Raw genomic sequence first — 25,662 nt, 5'->3', positions numbered from 1 at the left:
TTTTTATGAATGACAGACACTGACAATTCCTTTAAAACTTTTTAATCGTTATGTTTAAAAAATGACAAAATAATTGCGATGCAGCCATTACAACCATCACTAAACTGAAACTTTAATGCGCAAGGTGTGTTGTGATTGGTTAAAAGGTGCCGTTACCTGCAAACTTTCTCAATCGTGATTGGCTTAAAAACCCCGTTGCTCGAATTCGAAAACATTTTGGAAATATGTTTACCGTAGTATACTCGTTTTTTGCTTTGAAATAATTCAAAAGCGTGGCGTTGGATGTAACTAAGTGTTATAGCTTTAGGAATGGGGACTAAACTTCCAAGTCTTACTCTCAATTTGAAATTTGCCGAGATCACCTTGGCACTGAGGTGTGATTAGGTCGAACAAGGTTTCACGCGTTTTGCCGAACAAGCGTTTGTTTGTGTTTTGGCGCCCTTTTCTAGGTGTCAAACCTCCCTCGTTGCTGCTGTTTATTCTGTACTGAGAAAAAATGTCATTTTTAACGGACAAAGTTGACTGACAAGCTTTCAATTGGGAACTACCTTTGGCTTCAGGCCGGCGCCATGTTGTCCGCTTTGGAAACTAAGGCGTCAATTTTGTCTCGAAGTCGTGCAACAGTTGCTAAGAAATAAGTGAGCGGCATTTACAATCAGCTACTTTTCAGTTAGTACCGTAAAGTTCGGCTAACATGCAGTTATTACATAAACTTGGATAAAATCAGTATGTTGTCTTGTACAGAAACGATGTTTAACAATGGAAGTGTTGGCGCAAAACGTATTGGGTTTTACTAGTTTTTGATGCACTTTACTTGGTCTATTACAATTTACGCTGTACCCATTTATCTTCGAAACGTTTTTTCAGCGATATAAGCAGAATGCAGCATAGACTAGGGGCAAAAGTACTACTTGTAGATATTGTCCTAGTATTGTGTCAAGTTTTAGCTGTGAAAGGAATTAACCAAATAGAATCAAGACATCATGTTCCGGAACCAAACGCAACACTGCATCCTACTAAACCACTAGTATTTAATCACAAATACAGGTATGTGTTTCGTTCGTTTATGTGCTGGTCAAGTGTTGATGGTTTAACGTATTATGTGCATTTGCAGTGCGTATAAGAATACCTCTTGCTTAATACTTTGAGTTAAAAGTAGTAATGTACCGAAATTATTCGGCATAATCGGCAATTTTTACAAAGATTCGGTTTCGGACGAATTATTTGTTGCGACTGGGCCGAAACCGATTGTTTTACGAAACCAAATTTAAAGCGTAAAACGTATCTTTTCTGTCTAACAAGTAACCACACTACACAATAAGTAAAATCGCCTCAACTATTATGATTTTTAAAACGTTATCGTATAGTCCCCTCCACACAAAAAAAACAGTAGCCTACTTCATTGGCAGACTGAACATCTTAAAACCCACCGGTCCGCGAGGAGTTCGTTACCGGGCCGTATAATTTTTCAGGTTAAATGCTATGAGCATTTTGCCCATGTATTCCGGGATGATAAACTAATTTAAGCGTGTTTATTGCTAAATATTTGTAGTTTTTTTTATGACCGGTCCACGGTAAAATTTTACTTTCAAAAGCGGTCCCCGGTGCAAAAAGGTTTCCGACCCCTGTCATAAATGATTAGGTTGATTGGGACGAATTTATTCAGCAAACCAGCGGAATATTTGGTTTTGGCCGATACGCAAACTAAGCCGATTCAGGGCATCTCTAGTTTATAGGAAGATTTATCCGCCTGCCTCCACTTAGTATTTTTGTCAAAGACAAAATAAAACAATACACACGAGGTATTTAAAGATACAGCGCAGGGAGTTAAGGTAAAAGTGTAATTTGCACAAACGTTGCTTTCCTGTAAAAGTGACATTTAAAAAAATTGGCATCTGACAGGGTTTTCGGCTGGAAAATAATCTTAAACTTTACATTTTAATTGTTATATTTCATAGCATCAACATACCGGGAAACAAATTGTGCAAATGTCCGCCCTTCATGCAAGGAGGTGTTGATGGTGATAATCGTAACGAAAACTCAGAAGAATTCAGCTTTGAAACGAGTTACGATACTGCACTGCAGAATGGGAGCGATGGTAAGTATTCAACCTTGTTTCTTTGGAAGGTTAATGGTTCGATTCCCATTCCTACCGTTTGCGCTTTATGGAGATTGGTTTAAAAAGCGTGATCACTATTCATGCATTTAAAATATGCGTGATCAAAGTTGTAGGCGGTCAAAAAATCGGGACCGAGCCCGAATCGTTTTTAAAAAGTTCGTTTAGGCCCGAAAGTTTTATTGACAGGCCTATACATGTAAACCTACAAAAAGTACAGAATAAGTAATATAGTAGGAACAGAAGGGAAAAATAATGTTTTATAGGGTTGTTAGGCATTATAGTTTAAGTCCAGCAACTAGATATTAAATGAGGTAATTATATTATTTGAAAGTTTTTGACACACAATTTGAAGACAGGCACGAATCAAGCCCGTTAGTTAAAAAAACACCTAAGCCCGAAACCGGCCCGACTTGCAACTCAGTGTGTGATTATAGCGCATTTAAAAAATGGCTTTCAAATGAACATATGAATAAACTTTCAAATTAAAATAACGTACACTTTTCTATTGCAGGATTTGTTCACGTTAACCGTGGATACGTCACGCCGTCTCAGTATGATGTAGACGAGCATGGAAGACCTTATGCGGATTTATTTCATTTCGATCATCGGATTGAGATACCACACAAAAAGTAAGCATGTTTCTGCGACAGAGAACTTGACAAGCACACAACATAGAATAAAGACTTTTAAGAAAAGCTCTTCAATATATTCACTGTTCGGGAAATTTTAGGCTTCGAAACCCATTAATAAATGGGAAGAAGTAGTGGTTTGAATTTTTAACGACAAACTTTAAAAACACTCAGAAGTTACAGATGTTTGTTCAAAGTGTTCTGATTCAAGGACTATGTCAGGAGTTAAATAAATGTCGTATTTTTCTACTCACTTTAATTTTTAGTAAACTGAGAACAGTTTTTACAATCTGCCTTTTGGCACAAAAACGCTTGTTTCTTAAAGGCAAAGAAACAACATTGAGAAAAATTGTAGAAATAATTATTTAAATTGAAATATTTAATCCCAGGTGCCTTTGCGAGGGACGGGACCTTCAAAAGCTCAAACTGCAGAACAAGAACTTACGCGCCGAGCTCAGCTTGCTGGAGAAAACCTTCCTGAAACGAATTAAGGCAGTGGAAAGACAACTGAAGGTGAAATTATATCACAGCTTTTCGATGATAACTTTATTTAAAGCTTACACTATCGAGTTTTCTGAGTCACAGCAATAGGTTTCTTAATAAACCTAAATAAACGTACATGTATTATTGGGATAACCGAGTATGGGTATCTCTAGTCAACTAATCAAAGAGGCTTCTGTCGTGGGCTAAATTTCTCTAGCCTTTGCTATCATGGGAGACCGATTTGATTCGATATAACACCTTCGATTACCCTGGTGTACTAAAAGATGTTTCACCTTAACTTTCCGTCTCGGAATTTGTGTTCGTTAGATCTGAAGGGGTTTAATTAAGTTTAAATAGGCAAGAAAAGGGTGAGACTCAAAGTTGTAAACGGGCCTGAAATTGGAGCCCGAACCCGAACGTACAAGATCGAAACCCGGCCTGAGCCCGTATTGTTTTTGACAAGCCCGTTTAGGTCCGAAAGTTTGATTCACAGTGCTTAACATTAAAGCCTCAGGAAAGACCAAGACAACAAACACAATAGACATTTTGTCTTAAACAAGGCGTTTTCGGGTTGTTTGACATTAGGTCAGTTCCTTGGACAAAGCCTAAGCTCAACCGATTATAGCCTATATTCACTTCATATAGAATCAGGGATCACAAAAGTGTAGAAGTTGCCAGGAGGAACCACTGCTGGATATTATTCAGGGGACTGAGGAGGATCAGGCTGTGATAGAAGTTTCCGCCAGGGGATATTGCCCGTTGAACTGTTCAGGTAAAATACGCATTGTTTCAGTTTGGCGAATGTCCGGTAACTTATACGCAACATTATAAGATCGACTTAAGGCATTCATTTGTGACATACACTAAACCTCGGTTAAACCGGATTCAGTAACCAGGACCTAATTCGGACAAAACTTACAAATGTGTAACGTCCCGTGAACGCGCCCCGGTTACAGCGCGGAACGTCACACGAGGGGGATTGAAACGCGATTCCTAAAGGTCTCCAGCAAGCACTCCACACAGATAGGGTGTTTTGTAGATCTTATATTCAAACACTTTCAATGAAGAATGAACAGGACGGTGGGAGGCGATAGAAACGAATGGGAAACGGATAGGAAGCGGTTTCTACAAAGACATGGCATTAGCACTGCGCTTTAATTGTAGGAATGTAACTTTAAGCTCACCAACTGTTATGGGAACCGGAAGACAACAAATAACATGGGCGATCCCAGAAATCACTGTCACACACCTAAATACACAATAAAACATGAAACCACAATATGCCATTATGACGTCATACACAATGCTTACCAAGCTATGTAGAGCAACAGTGTAGAAAGTCACGCTTCACGTGAATATCGTACAAAAACGCTGCGTAAACAAATACAACTTAAATAAACCCAACTACACGTACAGCACGACTATTAAAAAAGGGGAATGACATTTTAGGTCATTGCAGTTTAGGTCAAGTTAACAACGGTTAGCAGTCATTATGGTAATTCACAATATTGAGTCATTAAACACATATATACAAAGTGACTCACCAATAATCGTCAATAAACAGCTTTTCTACAAAAACCGACGCAGCACCGTGCTCCACGGAAGTCGGCAACGAAAAGAACTAAACCACGTTGCGTTATCACACAAAACTGGCAGTCCATTGTTACGTCACACAACGCAATAGATTACAACACAAGTTGTACTGAGGAAATGCGGGAATCTATAGAAATCGGCAATTACTGGCAAATAAGATGTAACAAAATGGGTCCGGTTTAAGCGAGGGTTACGGTGATAAAAGTTGACAATTGGGAAACATTTACGCCAATCAAAGATTGTAAGTTACTATCCCACAAAACGGTAAATTATCATTTTGTAATTCAAAAACATTTAACAGAATCTGAGCAAAAAAAATCAGAGCCACTATTTGTGTATGAGACATGATGATGACAATAGTGTCGAAAACTTGTCAAAGCTTAGTAATGTTTAGTACACCAATACTGATGGCTCTGATTCTTTAAAGCCGTGAATAGCGTATTTAACAGAATGTTTCAAAACGATGAGGCTATGTTATTAACCAGAGTTAAACCATCTTTAGAAAGAAAACAGCGCTTAACAGTAACACTTCCTAGTGGTTCTTTTAACTATGGTGTCAACTCTAAACAACTGAAGCCACTACATCAGGGGTGGCCAACCCGCGGCTCGCGAGCCGCATGCGGCTCTTTGCCTGGTTTTATGCGGCTCTTACGTTGTTGTGGAAGTTAGGGGTCACTGCAGATTTTTTGGTTAGTTTGTGGCTATGACATTTTGCTTTTAAACAAATTTACTATCGGTATGGCCACAAACCTTGCCTTGAAACTGCAACCTTATTAGGTAAATGGCTTGATTATGATGGCACATATTCAATTGTTGAACAATGAATGATTCCTCATTGTTTCGTACAATGCAAACAAGGCACAAAGCAACAGCAATATTTACAACAACGTGTTCCAAAATTAATAATGTTTCAATCCGTTGTTTTTCGGGTTATGGCCAACGTTATTTTATGGGCAGTCTGTCTCTTGGTCGTGGGTTTGAGTTGAGCGATTGTTGCTGTTGAATGCATTAGTGACGTCGCAATGAATTTAGTTTCACCACCTTGCATTTTTGTAAAACTCGACGCCTACTTTGGGGCGCGTGCGCGTTAGATGAAAGTACCGCTAAGTTCAAAGCAGGGAAAATCTTTTAAGTACCGGTAAGCAATTTTTGTCAAGTTTGCCTTCAAAATGGCAGAGAAAAAAAATTTCAGTACATCACCAGACATGAATCTCACCGTCCGTTACTGATAGTAAGAGAAAAAAGAAAATTTTAATTTGTATTTTTTTGTTTGTAGGATTCGTTAAAATTAAAGAGATTGTGTGTAAGACAGTGCAAATCATTCATTGTTAAAAATGACTGGCCCGTGGTCTGTACAAGTCAAATTGTGTCATTATTATGTTTGTGTGCGACATTTAGAATAAATCTTGCTAATACAGGTCGCTCATGTTGGCCAATGTTTATAATGCGGCTCTTTGTGGTAACACAATAACAAATGTGGCTCTTAGGCATTGGCCGGGTGGCCACCCCTGCACTACATCGTCTAAAACACATACTGTTTTCAGGAAACGGTGCATGTGTTGATGGGCTTTGTAAATGTCGACCAGGTTTCATTGGTAAAGACTGCTCGAAATCGAGATGTCCGAACGCTTGCTCTGGTCACGGAAATTGCGACAAACACGGAAAGTGTAAATGCTGGGTAAGACTGAAAAACTTTATATTTTTGTTTTTTGTGTTAAGTTAGTAGGGGAAAATGCACCTGATTTGAATGTGCTCGAAATTTCTTCCTATTAGGGCTGTGTTAGATCAGTTAAAACGTATTTTGCTCATATTTTCAATTTATGTAAGCGGGATTTAAACCCACAAACATTCGATCTCATAGGGTTTAACCAATTCTGGCGATCGCATCATCTTGTTTGTGGTTTTCATTTACATTTGAAACTATTATTTATCGATATTAATCATTTTAATAAAGCCGTTTTTTACTCTGTAATAAAAACACACAACTATAATATTGCGTTATATAAGGACTCATACAATATCGCCAAACTTTTCTGTTCTCATTCTCAGGGCAAGTGGACGGAGAAAGACTGCTCAGAACGAGCTTGCACAAAAGACTGCAATGGTAATGGTGTTTGTCAAAACGGAAAATGCATTTGCAACAAAGACTATACAGGTACAAAACAAAAACTTTTCATGGTATGTAGCCTATATCACACCAAAGACATTCCAAGACCCGAATATGATATAGCCTACTTTAAGGTGTTTTTGCAAATATGTGATTTGGCAATTGGTGCGAGTTTGCCTAAAACAGTTACGTTTTAAAGTAACGATTTTGGTACATAACAGGCAAAGAAAACTGTCTTTAAATGGATCTGTGTCGTTTTACAATATGATTTGGTACATGATTCCTCACAATAACATACAATATGGTTTCTTGTAAAGCAGTTTGTCACATTGCTTGTTAGGAAAAAAAATCTGTCATTGATGGCAGTGTTTTTGGTAATTAAAATAGTGAAAAATAATTATAATATTTTTGGTAAATAGTAAGTACAATCATAACTTACCTTTAAAATATGTAACTGACCTCTGTGTCCCAAAATATAGCCTATATTAGAAGTTATTGCTACCCAAACAATTTGCAATATGGTAAAAAAACAAAGGTACACAAGTAAACGCGCAAAACTAATTGTGATTTCCGTCAGGCCGGGACTGCTCTGTAGCGAAATGCATCAACAGTTGCTCCAAGCACGGAAAGTGTGTGAAAGGTCAATGTCAGTGCCAGGTGCTGTGGACTGGCGAAGACTGTTCTGTTAAGAGATGTCCAAGAAATTGTTCCGGTCATGGATCATGCCAGAAAGGCAAATGCAATTGTGATGAGCCGTGGGCAGGTAAACAAAATTTTTTGGAATGAACTTTAAAACTATGTTCCAGTTACAATACGTACCACAGCTATTATAAATATTTGCTTGTGCAATTTACTACGTTTTATTATCCGATTAACTTTTAAATTCAACAAGACTGGCGTTTTTACAATATTCAATAAAACGGAATATGCGATTAAGCGCTATGCAATTAACCACATTTATTGATATTTGGAATCCAACCTTTGGAAAAGATAGCTTTTCCTCGCAAATGTAACACAACCAACAACAGATAGTATCACATTTTGTATGTGGGCTTTCATTTTTAGTCACATATGTCCCTGACTTAACTTCATATAGTGGTAGTTAAAGATCAAAGTTATAAACCTTCAAAACAGGTTACTTTATTACGTTCTAAACCCACAGGAAAAGCGTGCAACATCAAACGCTGTTTAAACGACTGCAATCTAAATGGAAGATGTCGTAACGGAACATGTCACTGTACTAACGAATGGAGTGGTGAGGATTGCAATACCCTAAGATGCCCCAGTGACTGCTCTGGTAAGCCAATGTGCATAAATTTTCATGCAAAAATCAAGAATAGACTCACTAAATTTGTACCTTTTTGCGTTTTAGCCGCTGCTTTTGTATAGCATCTGCATTCTTAGTAGGTTTAAAATGAGTCCATTTACATTGGATGTATTAGTGCAGTGGTTCTCAATCAGTGGCACGCGAGCCAACGCTGCTATACTCAATTTAAGTCAGATCAAGATTAGAAACAAATTAGTGTAGGGTAGGTAAAAATCGCCAACGCTTTCTATTCCTTGAACATTCTGTTGAGCCCAATTTTCCACGTTTTCAAGTGGTTTTCAGTCCCAACTGATCAGCCATCGTCTTATGCTAAACTCATGTTTTTGACGTTCTTTTGGAATTGCCACCTTGCTGTTTGCAGAAAATTGCTCATTTAGTTGAAAAGAAAAGGTCACTGTCTCTGTAGTCACTTAAATCAGATTGAGATGGTCAGTATAGGGTGGAGAACCATTGCTGGGGCAAACAAATAGAAATAACCCAAAAATGTTGTAGGTTTCGGTACATGTCATAATGGTACCTGCAACTGTCAAGAAGGCTGGACAGGAAACGACTGCACCATATTACACTGCCCTGATATGTGCTCCAACAACGGAAGGTACTTATACAAATCGACCGTTTTCTGCTTTTGTGCTAATCCAGATCTTTTCCGTTAATTGGGTTTAGTAAATATTTTTGCTCACATCTTTTTGGTAGCATATCGTTTGAGTTCATCTGAACTAATGTTTTGTATTGTTTGAAATGTAAATAGGCTACATTAAACCTCGGTTAATTAGGTTCCGTTTGGGCCCAAAAATGTCCGGATTAGACAAATATGGGATTAACCGGTTTCGATTAATTTAAGCCTTGCCGCAATACAAACCATTTGTAACTCAAGTTTTGCTTGGAAGTTAAAAACGGGCAAACTAAACATTTTTATTGTTAAAATTTCTGCGCCTACACCATAATCCTATGTGTTACGCGTACAGGTGTGTGAACCATCTATGTGTGTGTGACGACGGTTGGGAAGGATTAAACTGCGCTTCACTGCAAAGTCCGAGCAATCTACAAGTCACTAACGTTCAACCAACAACTATTGATATCTCATGGAGTCCATCTTTGGCCAAAATCACGGGCAACCAGGTAATATTGAAAACAAAACCAACACCAAGAAGTGATGTATAATAGATTGTTAAACATACGATCAATGCAACCAAGGTTTGTGCCAGCAAGTGTCTCTATCAGATTGGAATGCATTAAAAATACCATACTATGATGGTTGTAACAGCTAATACTGAACAACTGTTTTATCAACTAGCGCAAAATTATGAAAATAATTGCTTTCCACAAGTTAGACGAAAAACTTCACCAAATGCATAGTAGTTGCCAATTGCGCACATTAACTTTGGGACAAACGATTTTACTATTTCAGGTTAATTGCATTCCTATGAGTGGAACAGCAAACGCAGTGTATCAGTCAGTAAGTCCAAATGTCACCAAAGTTACAATTCGCGATTTGGACAGTGGCACTCAATATTCGGTGTTCGTGTACGCCATGGTAGAAGATGCACTTAGTACTCCAATTACAGCGTCAGTTAAGACAGGTTTGTTTCGTTATTTGTTTTCAAAATTAGCAATAGCGTTATTTTTTTCAAAATTATAGTTTTGTTAAACATAGATCTTAGACATAAGACAGTGACAAATTTTATCGCAAATAAATTAGGAATTCTTGCCAATTTTTTACAAAAATTTTGATTCCCTATCCGTTTCGTCAAGTTTGATCACATTTATTGAACTAATTTTTGTCTTTGCAGAGCTAAAAAAATGACAGACCATTTTATGTTCAACAAACTGTAATATTTTTTTCATTTGCTGTCTTAAAAAACGACATGTAACTTATGTATTTTTAGCTGTGGATGCTCCTTCCACTTTGAGCTGGTTGCGCATCGGTCCAACATTCGTCGAGATCAGCTGGAGTCCAGCCAAAGCGAAAATTGACAGATACAAAGTTGTTTGCAGTTGTAAGCAAGGGGGTGCCGAGTTCAGCGGTAGAGTAAACGTTCCTTTTTTTCATTCATTTGATTAAGTGGAGTGTTATATGTTTTAATCTATAACTTAAAAGCAAGACAAAAAATGAATTGGTTGTACTACACACCAAGCTGGGTATTTGCGTATTCCGTTTACTTTAACGGGGAACGTAAATCCTATCCGTAGCCATTTTTAAATCACATAATAGTCAATTGCAGAAAATAAGCTTAGCAAATTGGTTATGCGAGTAACCGGATTCCTATGTGGTGGATAGGTGCACTGTACAACATTATGAAATTTTTCTGTTTGTATTTAGTGCTTGTCTTTCAGGTTTTGTGTTGTGGAATGAACGAAAAGCTTATAAATTGCAGAGATTTCCTGTTTTTGAGACATTTCTCGGTCTCTTTACAAACTAACTTCATGTTATATGCAGTGCTGCCCAACAAGACATCAGTGCTGATAAAAGACCTCCGGCCCGGCGATACTTACACTGTGGCGCTGTATGCGGTGCAGGGCGTGGATGTCAGCGAACCAATCAATATCAATTTTACAACATGTAAGTTTGTAAACAGTTTTCTACGGTTTTGTCAAGGAGATAAATTTGCAACTAACTACTTTTAGCATTTAAATTACAAAACAAATCGTTTAGTCTTTGGAGATGGGAGCAATATCAATAGTTAGGAAGAACAACAACAATAAAGAAAACTAATAAACAAATTTCTTGTCTAATTTCGACATTTTTTGACTGTAGCTCTTGACGCACCTGAAGATATAGAGTTTATCAACGTCACTGCTACGTCAGCGGTGACGCAATGGAGCAGATCAAAAGCAAGCGTGGATGGATACGAGATCACGTTTCTAGAGGCAGATGTAAACAATGCAGAACCAATTAGCAAAAAGGTAAGAAATATATAATAAATATTTACCTACGATCACCTCATTACTCAGGCTTGTGATTAGTTCACGAATGGTTATCATTTCAACTTGTATGCAATGGTTACACGATTTTGCAAAACATTGTCGACTTGTATCATACCAGCAATAAAATGTAAATTGGAGAATAATGCGCAAATATACGCTACCTTTGTATCAAGCGAAATCATGTCATGAACCTTTTACCATTTTTGGCTTTCGTTAAAAGGTACCAAGTTCAAGCAACCAGTTGATCTTGAGCGGATTGAAGCCTGACACTCAACACAACGTTACTCTGATTGCATACAGAAATGATATGAGAAGCCTTCCACTAAACGCTACACTTATTGCAGGTAATTACACCCCACGCCGTAAAATAAGCATTTTTTCAATTTTGTTCGTGCATAGTTAAAATCTACAATCTGTTTCATATATGGTTAAATATGTTTTCTCGGTGTTCGTTGTCGGAGCCCTACGAAATCGTAAAATTTAATTTTGCTTTTAATTTGTTGATATTACTTTGTATGAATCATATTTATATAGATGGTGCCCTTCAAAGTTTTGGTTATTGCATAATATCAGGGGTAAAAACTTTGAGAAACACAGTCTGACCGTTTTGATTTGAATTAGGAATCGAATCTCCCCATCATGTCCACGTGACCAGGTTGTCACATGACAGCGTGACGTTGCGTTGGACATCTCCGAACGAAAAGATTAAACAATTTCGAATTAAAGTGAGCACCCGGGAAGATTTTGACACAGGTAAGAGATTTTGATTTGAATTTTTCACTGTTCGTTGCATCCATATGTTTTAAAAGTAAGCTTTTGCTTGATGTCACAAGAACGAATATGCGGATAATTCACTTAGACGCATCATTTACATAAACGTAGGCTACACTTCACTTCATTTTTCGCAAAGGCATAAGTCACTTAAATGCATCAATCACCTTAACGTATCAATCGCTTAAACGCATCAATCATCAAAACTGATTAATCACTTAAACGCACAATTCACTTAAAGGCATCACTCAGATGCATAAAGATATAACTCACTCAGATGCATAAAGATAGACATAAACCAAATTTTTTGTTAAACTATCAACTGAAAGAAGAGTGATAGTAACACATGAAAACAATTTAATAGATAGATTAAGTTGAAAAAGCAGACTTCCGCAACCTTTTACAAGTCAAACTCTTCACACAAAGCAAAAACCTAAAAAAGTCAGTAATAACTGTTTCGAAAATTCGCCAAATAATAACAACGCTCTTTGTGCAGGTCCAGCTCCTCTGGTGGACACCATTTTGCCCGAAACTATCAATCACGCGACTTTTGGTGACCTTTTACCCGGAACGGAACACGTAATCCAGTTGTACTCTATCGATGGCAAGCGAGAAAGTGGAGCATTGCTTAAGTTCTTTGTTACAGGTAAACATATCCTGAAATTAGCCATTCCCTTAATACAGCCTTGCACCGTTATCCCAAGAGTTTGGACCGGGTTTCGGGCTTTACTTTTGGGTTCGGCCTCCAGTTTTAGTCATGCTTACAACTATGCATTGGAGATATATATGAAATCGTATGACCTGACAAAGTCCGTTTTTCGCCAGGTGTTGACGCTCCAAGCAATCTTCGTCCTGTAGAAATTACTCCTACTAGTCTCACGGTGGAATGGAAAGCTTCCGAAGCTGATGTGGAAAGTTACACACTTAATTGCAGAGACGTGGTTTCGGGAATTACACACGAACTGAGAATAGACGCAACAGGTAAGTGAGACTTTACACCAAAGTTTTGGCGCAAAATGTGGACTATATGGCTTTTGTCAAGAATTGGAGAAAAATAAGTTTTTTTTGTCGAGGTTTCTGGTCTTTAAACAACTTATTCCATTTTAGCACTAAATATGGTTTTAATAAGCCACTGAAAAATTATTGACCTAACGTTCACCTGATTGAAAAAGTTGCAATTTATATGTACAGTAAATCTGGGCTAATCAGGACCCATTTGGACAAAAAAAAATTGTCCGGGTTAGTCAAAAATCCGGATTAACCGCTGTCGATTAGTTCAAGCCTTACCACATTACAAATCATTTGTACCTCGAGTTTTGTCCGAATTAGGTGAAGACCTGGATTTATCGAAAACCGAGGTTTACTTGTACATCCGTAAAACCCACACAAACCAGTATACAACATTGTAAACAATTGTTTTTAGACAATCTGCGTGCAACATTCAGCGCTTTACAAGCTCTTAACCGCTACAACATAAGTGTTCGTGCCGACTCGGGCCAGAGTAGCAGTGAAATGACTTCAATCACTCAACTAACTGCTCTGCCCACACCGAACAATCTCGACGTTGTCATGCCGACATACGAGGACTTACTGATCACGTGGAACCCTGTGATCGGATTGGCTGAGACCGGTTTCATGGGCTTGTACAACGTCACTGTGATTAACCCGACCATGCCTGATCCTATTGAATTTCTGGTGGGTTTTGCAATTTTTGTTTTCAATGGAGTTTATTACTGGTATTATGACCCGAATAATATTTATGTAAAAATTGCCTATTTTACTTTTTTGACCATAAACACAAGCAGCAGGTTGATTTTCGTTTTTATGTTTGAATATTTGGTTGTAGTTTAAAATTTTAAATTCTAATCAATCTTGTTCTTTAGACTTTCGGTCTACATTTTAACACAATATATTTTGGTTTGTTTGAAATAGTTTCAGATTTAAGAACAGGTAACAGCGTGGTAATCCATACAACGTAACTTGAGGGGTTATCTCAAAATAAAGCTGACTTTCCAACATATGTTCAGTAATGTAAAAAGTAGACAAACGCGGTATTGGAACCAATGGCATCAACGTTGTCTGTACCAACAAACTTTACAAGCTCAGTAAAATTGCCAAATAAAACTTAAATTGCTTCCACTATTACCAGAAATTTTTAACCGTAGATTTTTGGCTGGATTCGAATCCGACTGCTTGAAGCACAAGTTTACAAAATACTCAATTTTTGATTGATTCACCATTTGCTTTTCTTGCAGGTGCCAGGTAGTAACACTGAAATTCTTGTGCCCAACATATCACCTGGGTTGATCTACAATATTTCATTGAAAGCACAATCTAATAATCCCAGGGTCCCACCCAGTCCCCCAGCTCAAATATCATTTATATCACCCGTTGACCCACCCACTGGGGTAACGGTGTCAATGGTCGGATACAACAACGCAACGGTGTATTGGAATCAAGTGACAGCCCCAATAACGGGATACTTGGTAAGTGATCGAAGTTCTTCACCATCTTTGAACTTATCCGTAGGTTGTTCATACTTTATGGTGCAAAAAACACCCACGATCTTTGTATAAATTTACAAGTCAAAGTTTACGCCAACACCATTTGGAAACACAAGTTTAGAGATTTTTGAAAACAATACAAAATCAAGTTTCCGTTTAGATTGAATACAGGGACTTTGACGAAACAGTTGATAAGATTTCGCTGCAACTTTCGGCCAATCAAACCTACGTGACCTTAGATGACCTCTCCGACGACACAACGTACATTGTCAACGTCACAGCAGTCATGCATGAGCGGTTTAGCAAGCAAGGAACTGCAATTCTTACTACTGACATCATGTGTAAGAACAATCTTTCTTTGTTTTGGGCAATAGTATTATGTAGTTTTTTGAAGAATATAGTCGGATATAAAGCAGTTGTTTGATTTAAATACGCAAGGTTTATGCATGTTTGCGTTTGTATAGAAGCGATTAACCCCGAGAGGTAAATTTGAAGCGCTCTGGTGTAAATATAATAAGCAACTTTTAAAGGATGCGCGATTAGGTTGTTACAACCGGGAGAAAACTTTATCTATGGAACCTGTCAGTAGATAAACAGGAGACAAATATCTTGAGAACTTATGTTGCAAACAAAACAAGGTAGTTTTCTGTACAAAGATTTACATTGATTTTTGCAGTGGTAGAGCCTCCAGAACTTCTGCGCGTCGTGGAAGTCACGTGGGACAAGATTGAAATCGAGTGGATGACATCAATCACTGAAAGCGTTCAAGCGTATCTGGTCACGTGCACAACTAGCAACTCAATGGACAGTGACCGAAATATAACTGTTAGCAAAGGTATGCTAAAAGTTTTTTTGAAAGACCCTTTGACATACTATGCAGTTCTTAATAGCGTTTAACCAAAACGTTGAGTTTAAAAACAATAGCACTCAGACCCATCAGAGAATCGTGTACAATCCGTAACCGAGAGTTTAAGCAAAACAAAGCATCTGATTTTTTTCAGATGAAACGTCGGCGGTGATGACTTCACTACTTCCAGGGACGCTGTATCAACTAAATGTGTATGCTTTGTTGCAACACAGGTTCAGCACACCAGCACAGATCGCCGTCAGAACAGGTTTGAGTTAAAATGTTTAAAGTTGGTCACCAATTGGAGCCGTTTAAAACGTCGTTTACGTTTTAGCGTGCAGTTTTGATTTTGAAACTTATGATTATTTGCCAGATCTATGTGAAGGAAACTGATTTACAGTTTTACATTTCATGTTTTTGGTTGTTAATTATTTAGCACTGGATGCACCACGTGACCTAATGTTTGTCACGGTTTCTGACCAATCTTTCACCATCCACTGGATGGCGCCATATGTACCTGTTACGAGCTACCTCATGACGTACTACCGAAGTGACGTCGAAGACGAAAGGTGAAACTGAATACACTGTTGCTGCCAGGCATAACGTATCAACAAAAAAACATTTTTTTGTGTGTGTTTCGCCGCCCTTTTCGCTTTATAATAACTTGTGTTTGCAATGTATGTCATTACCCTGATGAAGGTGTTTCGTATGGGACATCGAAACGTTGGCACATTAGAATAAAAAACTGCCGGAAGAGCTGAAAATTTTGTTGAAAGGTGAAACTTTTTGTACATTCGCCATATTTGGGCAAAGTAAACCTACCACCTAGTCAGATCTGTCAATCAACTCGGAAATCAATTTATTGCAGAGCGGACGTGGATATATCCGGTACGAGTAGCGTGTACTCGATTCACAGACTCGAACCAGCCACCGACTATACTGTGGAGTTGTACTCGGTAGCAAACGGATCACAGAGCCTTCCGACGGTTGCTATGGTTATAACACGTAAGATTTGTATTATTTTGTGGGAGTTAAAATATATGAGCCTATAGCTACCATCAGGTGAGTATCCTAACGAATATGTTCACATTCTAAAACCTTAGGTCACCAGATAAACAAAAAACAGTAATTATCAAGTGACAATGACATACAGCAAAACGAACAATTTCATTACCTTAAAAAGAAAGAATCGGCTATCCAGTCAAAAAGTGTTGATCAAGTGTCTCTTATATTCCAGTTCCTTCGCCTGTGACACGATTAAGATCAATTAAGCAAGGCGTCAACACCATCGTGATCACGTGGTCTCCGCCGGACCGTGGGGAAATCACCGGATACGAGATCAGCTATCATCCTGTCGGAGATACAGAAAGTCAGAGAAAAACTGAACTAACAAACGACAAGGTACTTAATATCGATGTTTTACGATATATGTTAGTTATGCTCGCGTTCTCTTTAAAGTTTGTTTGATATTCTATTTCTATATTAAGGTAATGTAAAAACGGTAGCCACAGAAGGAAAGAGTTTGGGAAGCAGAATCATTGTTGTTAGAAGTAGCGCGCAGTACATTTGTTTGCAATCCTTTGTAGCTTTGGTCGAATCTTGATTTCACCAAGAACTGATGTAAACAATAGAGTTAAAACATATGTAAGTTATATAAGTCGTGAGATGGTTCACGAAAACCTTCCACAGTCCACAGACTCAGGGTTGGGAGACACTGAAATAGTACTACGTGAAGCATATTAACCGCATCAATTTCGCAGACCCGATATACTCTGCGCGACCTGACACCTGCTACATTTTACCGCATCACAATGCAATCTAAAAGAGCTCTTGATTCCAGCGAAGCAAGGACAATCACGCAGGGAACAAGTAAGTTACAACTTTAAGGTCAACGATACATGATTTTTTAGTTCAAACGCTTCTTCCCTTTGCAGTGATTCCAGCTGTAAAATCTCTTCGCACCCAACCACTAGATGACGCCAGAGTAACAGTAAGCTGGAATGCACCACCTGGGGTCGCTGTTCAAGGGTATCGAATTTCACACAGGTTTGAAATTAGTTCGACAGGTTGCACTTGAGTCAAACACTCTGATCATTTTGAATGAACTGCAATTTTTCAATTTTTACCCGTTGATGCAGGTCATTGGACGACCTTGCAGATTACGTCACAAAGACGGTGTCACGTGATGCAACGACGTCGACAGTAACTGGTTTGACCGCCGATACCCAATACTCGATACAAGTTACACCGATGGTGGATGGTTTAGTTGGCAAGACACGCCAAGCAAAAGCTACCACAGGTAAAACCTAACCGCACAACCGGCTGACCAAACTATACTACAGGAAAGCTTGAAAAAATATTCGCTCAAATACATAAAAACGTTTCGCTGTTAAAGAGATTAAAATAAAGTTTGCTATACTATGTGGCTTCTACAACTATCAATTTAGGGATTAGGGTGACAATTAGAAAAATATGTCATATACATTAAAATCTTGAAGCAAGGTATATGCGACGTTTATTCACCTCTAAGCGTTTTGTAACATTAGGTGGGCAGTGCCCAAGTTGGTCATATAATACAAGTTGAGCTGTGGGCAGAACGTTTAAAAGTGGCCTGTAGGTTAAGCCCTAGCCTGCGTCTTGACCATAAAACAATAAAATCAGAGATTCATACTTTAAAACATAGAAAAATTTTCAAAGGCTCCCAACTTGAATCTCCGGAGCAGTTGCACGTGACAAACATCCGGGACACCAGTGCCGAGGTCACGTGGGATGCAATTAACGACAAAACGATTACCGGCTACCTCGTTACGTACAAGTAAGGCAAATCATTTATAATTTACTTTGAAGCATAGCTGCTGACTGCTGTACATATTAGTAAAATCCAAGCCTTCCGCCCTGCTTTGTGCCACCTTTTGCTGACAATTTGGTAAAAAAAATGTTATTCATGCTTGTTTGGGCTTATTGTTATCATTGTTTAGATGCAAAAAGTTTTAGTTGTTGAAACTTGCAATGTTGGTTTTTCAAAAACTCATTTCTTTTTTCCAGACCGTTAGGTGACAGCACTGAGGATGCAACAGAAAAGACAGTGCTTGGAAGAAAACGTACGTCACTGATGCTGATGTCACTTCATCCAGCAACCGTCCATTACGTCACATTAGCAACATTACGTCATGGCCTTGTTAGCTACCCCCCAGCCCACCAACGGTTTCTTACAGCCGCAATTCTGACGCCTCCAACGGATGTTAAGGTAAGCGAAAGGCTGCGGGTTCGATTCCCACCGTTTACACATACAATGAGTCTTTTGTAAGATACAGTACATTTCTGACCCTGAAACGGTGTTTTTGTCTTTAGTATTTGCCAGGAATGTATAGAAAACTTGGGTCGCACAATTTTTCACATTGCAAATAACCAACTAAAACTGTCCAGATTTTTAAAGGCGAAATTCGCTGCAAGTTTTCCGAGACCCCCCGTTCTGCCATTGTTTTTGAATAATTCTTTTTTGAATTTAGCCTATTCAACAACGCTTAATTGTTTAAGGTGGTTCTTAACCTTACTGGTGTAGGTTTCCACAAAAGTTAATCACCAAGTTCGGATTCACCCCTCTGTTACTTTTGTGATGATGGTTTGTGCCATATATTAACAATTAGGAACACTACACACGAAATTGAAAAGTAAAATATTCAAATTTTTTTTTTACGACAATCAGACGACAGTCCGGAAACTGAAAACTGTCCTTTGTCGTGTCACCATACAAGAAATAAACGTATTTTCAGATAAAGGATAGACGACAATAATATAAACAAAAGCGGAAAAGCGAACGAAAGAGGTTAAATGTCAATAAATCGGTAGCAGAAATCAAAATATATTACATGCACGCAAATATTTGTGAACAGCATAGAATAATGACAGTGTGTGAGCGTCTGTTAAATCAGGATGACCAAATAGCATGAAACGAGTAATTGCACCAGGAGAAAGATTGGAAAGAAATGATGCGTTAAACTTAGCGCTTTCTGTCAGAATATTCGAAACAGTAGAGAACAAAATTGTGCGAGGACCAACCAATAGTGGACAATTGAGAAACAAATGTTGCGTGGTTTCTACGGCCTGACATGCACAAGGGCGAAAGTGCCTGGGATTGGTTATGTTCTCTGGCAGTTATGGTTTTGATTAAAATAACCATTGAAATACTTAACTTTGTGTTTAAACATCAGATTTACGACCTATAAATATTAAAGTAAAACTTAAAATAACAATGTATGTACCATTGACTTGAAATTTCCCACCGGTTAAGAACCACTGGTTTAATAAAACTTTGTTGAACTCTTTAGAACTAATATCTTTTTGTAACACATTCTCAAACTATAAACTTCTGCATTAAAGGTTTACGAATTAACGGAAACAACAATTGGACTGGGATGGACGACACAAAAATCCGAACAGGTCCAGGAATATCACGTGACATATTCATCCATGCTTAGCGGCAGGACAAGCGAAATCATTCAAGCAGGCGATGACGTCAGTCAAATACTCATTGAAGGTTAGTGACGTCGTCAAAAGGTTTAGAAAATTAACAAACGAATACTAGTGGGTATCAAATTTGGAGCAGATATAAACTATCATACCATATGGTGCGCCAGGCCCATTGAAGGCGCTATACTAAACCAAGTCGGTCTCCCAAGCATTTCCACAGGCAGGGACCGGCAAACCCTGCCACGAGGTGATTTTTCATGGCACGCCAACTGATTTGCGTGTTTATATTGAAGTGCTTCACTGCTTGTTTTCAGTTTTGTATCATGTCCTTGACTCAAAATTCAGCCGACATGCACAAAACTCTCTGGTTTCTCCTTATTATTGATATCAGCTGGGACAAGCCACTGTTACCCAGAAAAATGTCGGCACGCGAAATCATTACCACATGAAAATAACAACTAAATCGATACGAGCCGCTTAAAAGGTTGCTGGCCCCTGCCATAAGGCAAGGCACAGGCGGTGGAATTCGAACCCACGACAGAGGTCTTTTCGGGACTTGCGCTCTAGAGATGTTCCCAGTAGGCTACGGGTGTATGTATGTTCAGATATAAACTGCCAAACTAACTTATCACTTGGCAAAAAATGGATGTTGGTTTTAGGTCTTATTCTGGCTGCTCTAATACATGAGGTATGCGTTATTCTTCTTCGTGCACAATACATTTCCATTTTTTCTCAGACTTGCAAAGTGGTCATTCCTATCGAGTGAACATCCGGTCATTCAGATGGGGAACGGACAGCGCCAAAGATGTAGAGGTTAACGTTACAACTCTGTACCGTCTCCTACCTCCCAAATCTATGTCAATCATCAACAAAACTCAAACCGAAGCACTGATCACGTGGCAATCGAGCACACCCGATGCAGAGGAATATGACGTCAATATTACGTCACAATTGATAGAAGGAAACCCAATTCAACTAAGGTTGGTAAACTTGTGTGAAATAAGATCAGGTGTATTCTAACTGTTAATGATATCAAGCAGAGATTTGTGTTGAGAGTTTGTGATTTGTAATGAGTAACAAATAGTTTCAAAACCAGTTGATTTGTTGCAGAGTTGCTTCAACCGAAGTTGCTGTGGACAATCTCATCCCAGGGACAAGTTATACGGTTTCAGTGAGTACCAGAAGAGCCGGAAAACTGAGCAAAGCCGAAACTGTAACCCTTGTCACAGGTAGATGAACATTTATAAGCAAGTTTGTTTTCATAAGTTGTTTTTCTTTGAGAGTTAAATGTGCTTTACAACTAGACTGCAAGCAGAAACGTACTATCCGTAATCAGTTTTTCCATTTATTTTTTTCATTTCACTTGTTTACTTGATTGGTTCAAACTAAACTTTACAGATGAACGTCTCGACCCACCAACTAATATTACAATTGAGTTAATCGGAGAATCAGGCGCGAGATTGAATTGGGCGCTTCCTGAACAGAGTTATGATGCAATTTGGTTAGGACATCGCTCTGATGATGGTCTAGGTAAGGCATATTTTGAAGAATTCTTCAAGTTGTTTCTGTAACTGCCAGTTTAATGATTTTGCCAAATTGTTTGCAGAGGGAAATATTACACGACTTGACGTAGGCGTGACGTCATATAGATTGGGCTCGCTGCGTCCAGACACCTTGTACCACGTATGGTTGACGTCATCACTTAAGTCACGCGAAAGCGTCGAGGAGCGAACTAGTTTCACAACAGGTTAGTTGTATTGTATTTATTACTGATTTTTAGCCCGATGAAATCACCAAAAAGCCGCAAAGTACGTTCAATTGGGTGGATACTTTTTGTGTACCTTTTCAGCTGTATATTTTGCAAAATTTATGTAATATCTTGTTCATCACATTTTGAATTGTTACCGTTTGACATTTGAATTTGGAACATTAACTAATGGCAGTTATGTTTGTCCAGACTACATCATACCGCCGCCGGCGTCGCTTCGATTCAGTGACGTCACCGAAACGTCACTGACCCTCAACTGGCGTCGAACAAGCGACAGGGCACGTTATTTTCGCGTGGTTTGTCGATCGGAAGATGGCGATATTAGTAAGTTGGAACCTTTTTACATTTTTGGCCGAAGAAAAATAATGACAAAATTCTTGATAAAACTTAAGCTGTGCATTAAAGCTATCGCAAGATTGTTTAAAACAGTGGTTCTTAACTTTTTTTGGTGTAGTTTCTGACTAAAGTCAATCATCATGTTCGAATTTACCCGCCTGTTATTTTTAGGACGGTATTTTGCGCCGTACATTAACAAGGATGAACCACTGGTTTAAAACCTCAATGGATTTAAGTTATTTACAATTGGTTTTGAACAACAAGAATATTTTTAGAACATTACCATCACCCACCGAAATCTATTTGCTTCGGCTTTTTTTAACGTCACATTTCAAGACAATACTTTACAAATGACCTGTTGTTTCTTAGGGACGATTACAGTGTCTGGGATACAAACTGAACTTCCAATGCGTTCACTTCAGAGTGCCACAACATACAACCTTACAGTGCATGGTCTTGGAAAAGGAAGAGAGAGTCAGCCTTTGTTTGGATACATCACTACCCGTAAGTAAAATGCACAAAAAATCACAGTAACTAAAATATCGAGACATGGCCTCAAATATCCCACATAATTTTGTTTTCTGTGTAAAACCCACGATAGTTTGTGCATTTATTGGCGGGATCATAGCAAAACAGTATTTTTTCACAGTTCTAGGAGCAGTACGAAAGCTATCTGTCACAGAAGTTACAAGTGAGAGTGTTCATCTCACCTGGCGCCCTCCTGTGGGGATTGTTAACCGTTACGATGTGGTGTATTATGAGGAAGGCGACAGCAGTAACCCTACGGCGCTACAAGTGGTCAATAAAACTTATCACAACGTGACAGGTAATAAAAACTTCTAATAATTACCCAACATTAAGAGTTTAACATTTTATTTAAATTTAGGTTTATTCCCTGGAACACAGTACATCTTCCAAATTGTCGCGTATAAGAAAACGCAGAGGAGTTTGTCAAGCCTGAAACCAGTTGAAACAAGTAAGTACTACTAGCCACAACGCATTTTTTGCCGCTTTATAGGTAAAATGGAAGAAGATAGATACAAGGTTTGCAAATGTAATTTTGAAAGTGACTACAAAATTAAATTGCTTTCAGCAACAACTAATGCACTTAAACGCGACAAAAAAATGTTTACGCGGGCCAAAACAATAGTATTGTTGTTTAGAGGTGTTTGGAGACATGTACTGTATCCACTAGCAAAAAAATTAAACAACGACAAATTTCCTTGCAGAACTCGACCCACCATCGATAGTCAGAACATCAGAAATCAGTCGTCGAACAGCGAACGTTACCTGGCAACCAGCCAGAGCTAAACACGTGACCGGTTATCACGTGACTGTTGTTGCTGTCAAAAGTAAGTTGAAAATGGCGTTTGCAATAAGTACTTAGCTGTAATTTCTGTGCTTTCATGTACTTGAGCTACTGCCCGCAGCCTTAGGAGAGGAAGAGATTTGTAACTAACTTACGTTGCATCATGCCTTGAAAAAATAATTTGAATTTGCGCAATGTAAACATTGACGATAAGTTAAGTATTTTTACGGTTCCATTGCAATTGCGTTGTGGAAACCCTCTGTAAAAGTAGTGCGCAAATAAAATCGTTCCAAATTTGGCATCCGATTATTCCATTCATGATTTTTTATAATCTTTACATAAGTTATGACATTTTTTTCACTATATACATATTCTGTCAGGCAACAGTAGTTTGTCACGAGCAATTATTTTGTTACTTAGATATCTTCCGACGAGAGTATAACGTCACGGGAACACTTAGACACATCTGGCTACGTCACTTGTTGCCCAACATCAATTACGTCGTCAGTGTGAGGACGATACGAGGCGATGACGCAAGCGTGGCATCCACAACCCGATTCAAAACTGGAACTGTTCCTTTTCCGAAACCGAAAGATTGTGCGGAGATTTTGCTTAACGGTGACCGAACAAACGGAGCTTACACTGTTTTCTTTGACCACGGTTCCGAAACAAGAGTACGTATATAAACCTCTTTACTGTTTTTAAACATGGTTTCAAAGTCATTTTTAGAACCTTTACAATAGGTATAATCAGGTTTTTTTTTTAAGGTTTGGTTTGGGTGACCGCTAAGTAGTTTTAAGAGACCGCAAGTGTTTCATTTAAATACCAAAAAATCCAAAATTTTCCAAATTGGTCCAAAGTCCAAATTTTTGGGAAACCGCTGGAAAAAAAATTTTTTTTCAAAACACTTTAAAAAAACACTGGGTATAATATTCGTTTGGACAAATGAAGTATTGCCAACTTCATGCAGCACTAAATTGTACTTATTGATATGCGTCAAACACTTGGTCAAGTCAAATAAGGTTGTTTAATGTGAATGCGTTGCAGGTTCAATGTGATCTTCGTACTGATGGTGGAGGATGGATGGTTGTTCAGAGGAGAATAAATGGAAAAGAGGATTTTGACAGGGATTGGGAAGATTACTTGAATGGTTTTGGCGAAGAAGACGGCGAAGAGTTCTGGATAGGTGGGTCAACAATACATTTTTTTTGAAGGAAATTTTCAGCGCTTTTTATCTGCTTGAGTTAACGGTTTTACAGCACCATATTTATTCATATTTTTTGTGTCTTTAGGTTTGCGTAACATGCACCTCCTTACGCGTCACCCGCAGGAATTGCGAATCGACTTACGTCACAAGTCGCAACATGTGCACGCAATCTACAGTGACGTCACGATCTCAGATGAACAAAGCGGTTACATCATCAGTGGTGGACACTACCACGGAGATGCAGGTGGGATGTCAAAAATTAGCAACCTTTTTTGTTTTCCTGCTTGGCCAAGTTTAAATCGTAGTTTTCTTGGCCAAGCAGCTCTTATTTTAATCGTAGTTTTCCTGATCATTTTAGTTAACCAATAAAGAGAGTTAATCAGTAGAAAGATTGGTCCTTAATTACTATTGCAAGTTACGTTTCCAAAATAGCAATTCAACTAATGTATTCCATTAGGTGATTCAATGTCGTATCACTTTGGCATGAAGTTTACCACCAAAGATGTTGACAACGATTTGGCCGACAACAGAAACTGTGCAGCAGAATACGGTGGTGCCTGGTGGTTTAGAAATTGCCACAGGTCGAGCCTAAATGGACAATACAACAACACCCGCCACAGTCAGGTATACAAAGCTGCAGTGTTTCAAGTTTTTAATTTGGTTTATATCAATGTTTTGAAATTATATTTTAGCAAATAGGTTTATAAAAGTGAATCTGTGTCGCTTTAAAACGGATATAAAAGAAGTTTGAAATTGGAAATATAACTCCTTATAACTTTTACTCGGACAGAAATGAGTGTTTTGAAAACTATTGCTGAGCGCAAACAATCGTTGCAGAATACAGTGTAGATTAATGGTTTTGTCCCGTTTGTGTATTTCATTTCGATGCTAACCGATTTGTTTCTTCAGGGAATTAACTGGTTTACGTGGGGAGGATTTACAAGGTCGATAGAGTTTGTCGAGATGAAAATGAGACCAAAGTCTTTGAGAAGCGTTCGAAAAATCCACATGCAATCTAACGAAAGAAGACCATCAACAGGCAGAGGATGATTTTTCAGCCAAGTTTTTTAATTGAGTTTAAGAGCAAATTGTTTGACAGAAGAAGCGTATTTTTGTGTATCTTTATTTATGTTTTTCCCAGCGCATGTGTTGTTTAAAATATGTATTGTGTGCGCAATATATTTCTGTTTTTCTATTTACAAGTTGTGGCCAAAAAGGCACGTGTTTAGGATAAGGCATTGAGATTACAAATGAAGGATGGATTATA

At 38.4% G+C, this 25,662-nt stretch overlaps 1 protein-coding gene across 1 annotated transcript; it reads left to right on the top strand.

Annotated features, from left to right (window-relative positions):
- The first annotated feature begins 847 nt into the window (after positions 1-847).
- Positions 848-25,662, top strand: LOC145203745 (tenascin-N-like). Its single transcript, XM_080076035.1, has 47 exons — positions 848-1,047; positions 1,959-2,098; positions 2,631-2,748; positions 3,138-3,261; positions 3,877-4,003; positions 6,369-6,502; positions 6,874-6,979; positions 7,509-7,694; positions 8,094-8,228; positions 8,751-8,853; positions 9,224-9,377; positions 9,667-9,838; positions 10,145-10,282; positions 10,696-10,818; positions 11,014-11,162; positions 11,404-11,527; positions 11,805-11,936; positions 12,451-12,600; positions 12,780-12,935; positions 13,378-13,649; positions 14,210-14,440; positions 14,619-14,799; positions 15,135-15,293; positions 15,460-15,573; positions 15,742-15,874; positions 16,174-16,310; positions 16,543-16,706; positions 17,066-17,174; positions 17,240-17,351; positions 17,444-17,604; positions 18,003-18,120; positions 18,351-18,552; positions 19,686-19,842; positions 20,512-20,755; positions 20,886-21,004; positions 21,174-21,305; positions 21,382-21,522; positions 21,733-21,867; positions 22,249-22,383; positions 22,529-22,705; positions 22,766-22,855; positions 23,109-23,231; positions 23,609-23,862; positions 24,236-24,374; positions 24,481-24,639; positions 24,853-25,019; positions 25,305-25,662. Exons 1-47 carry the CDS (start codon positions 881-883, stop codon positions 25,443-25,445), a joined length of 7,044 nt encoding a protein of 2,347 aa, XP_079932161.1. The 5' UTR covers positions 848-880; the 3' UTR covers positions 25,446-25,662.

Source organism: Phallusia mammillata, chromosome 8 (genome assembly GCF_965637545.1).
Source record: "Phallusia mammillata chromosome 8, kaPhaMamm4.hap1.1, whole genome shotgun sequence".
Taxonomy (NCBI): Eukaryota; Metazoa; Chordata; class Ascidiacea; order Phlebobranchia; family Ascidiidae; genus Phallusia; species Phallusia mammillata.
Note: the sequence above shows the minus strand (reverse complement) of the source record. Positions and strands in the feature narration are given on the sequence as shown.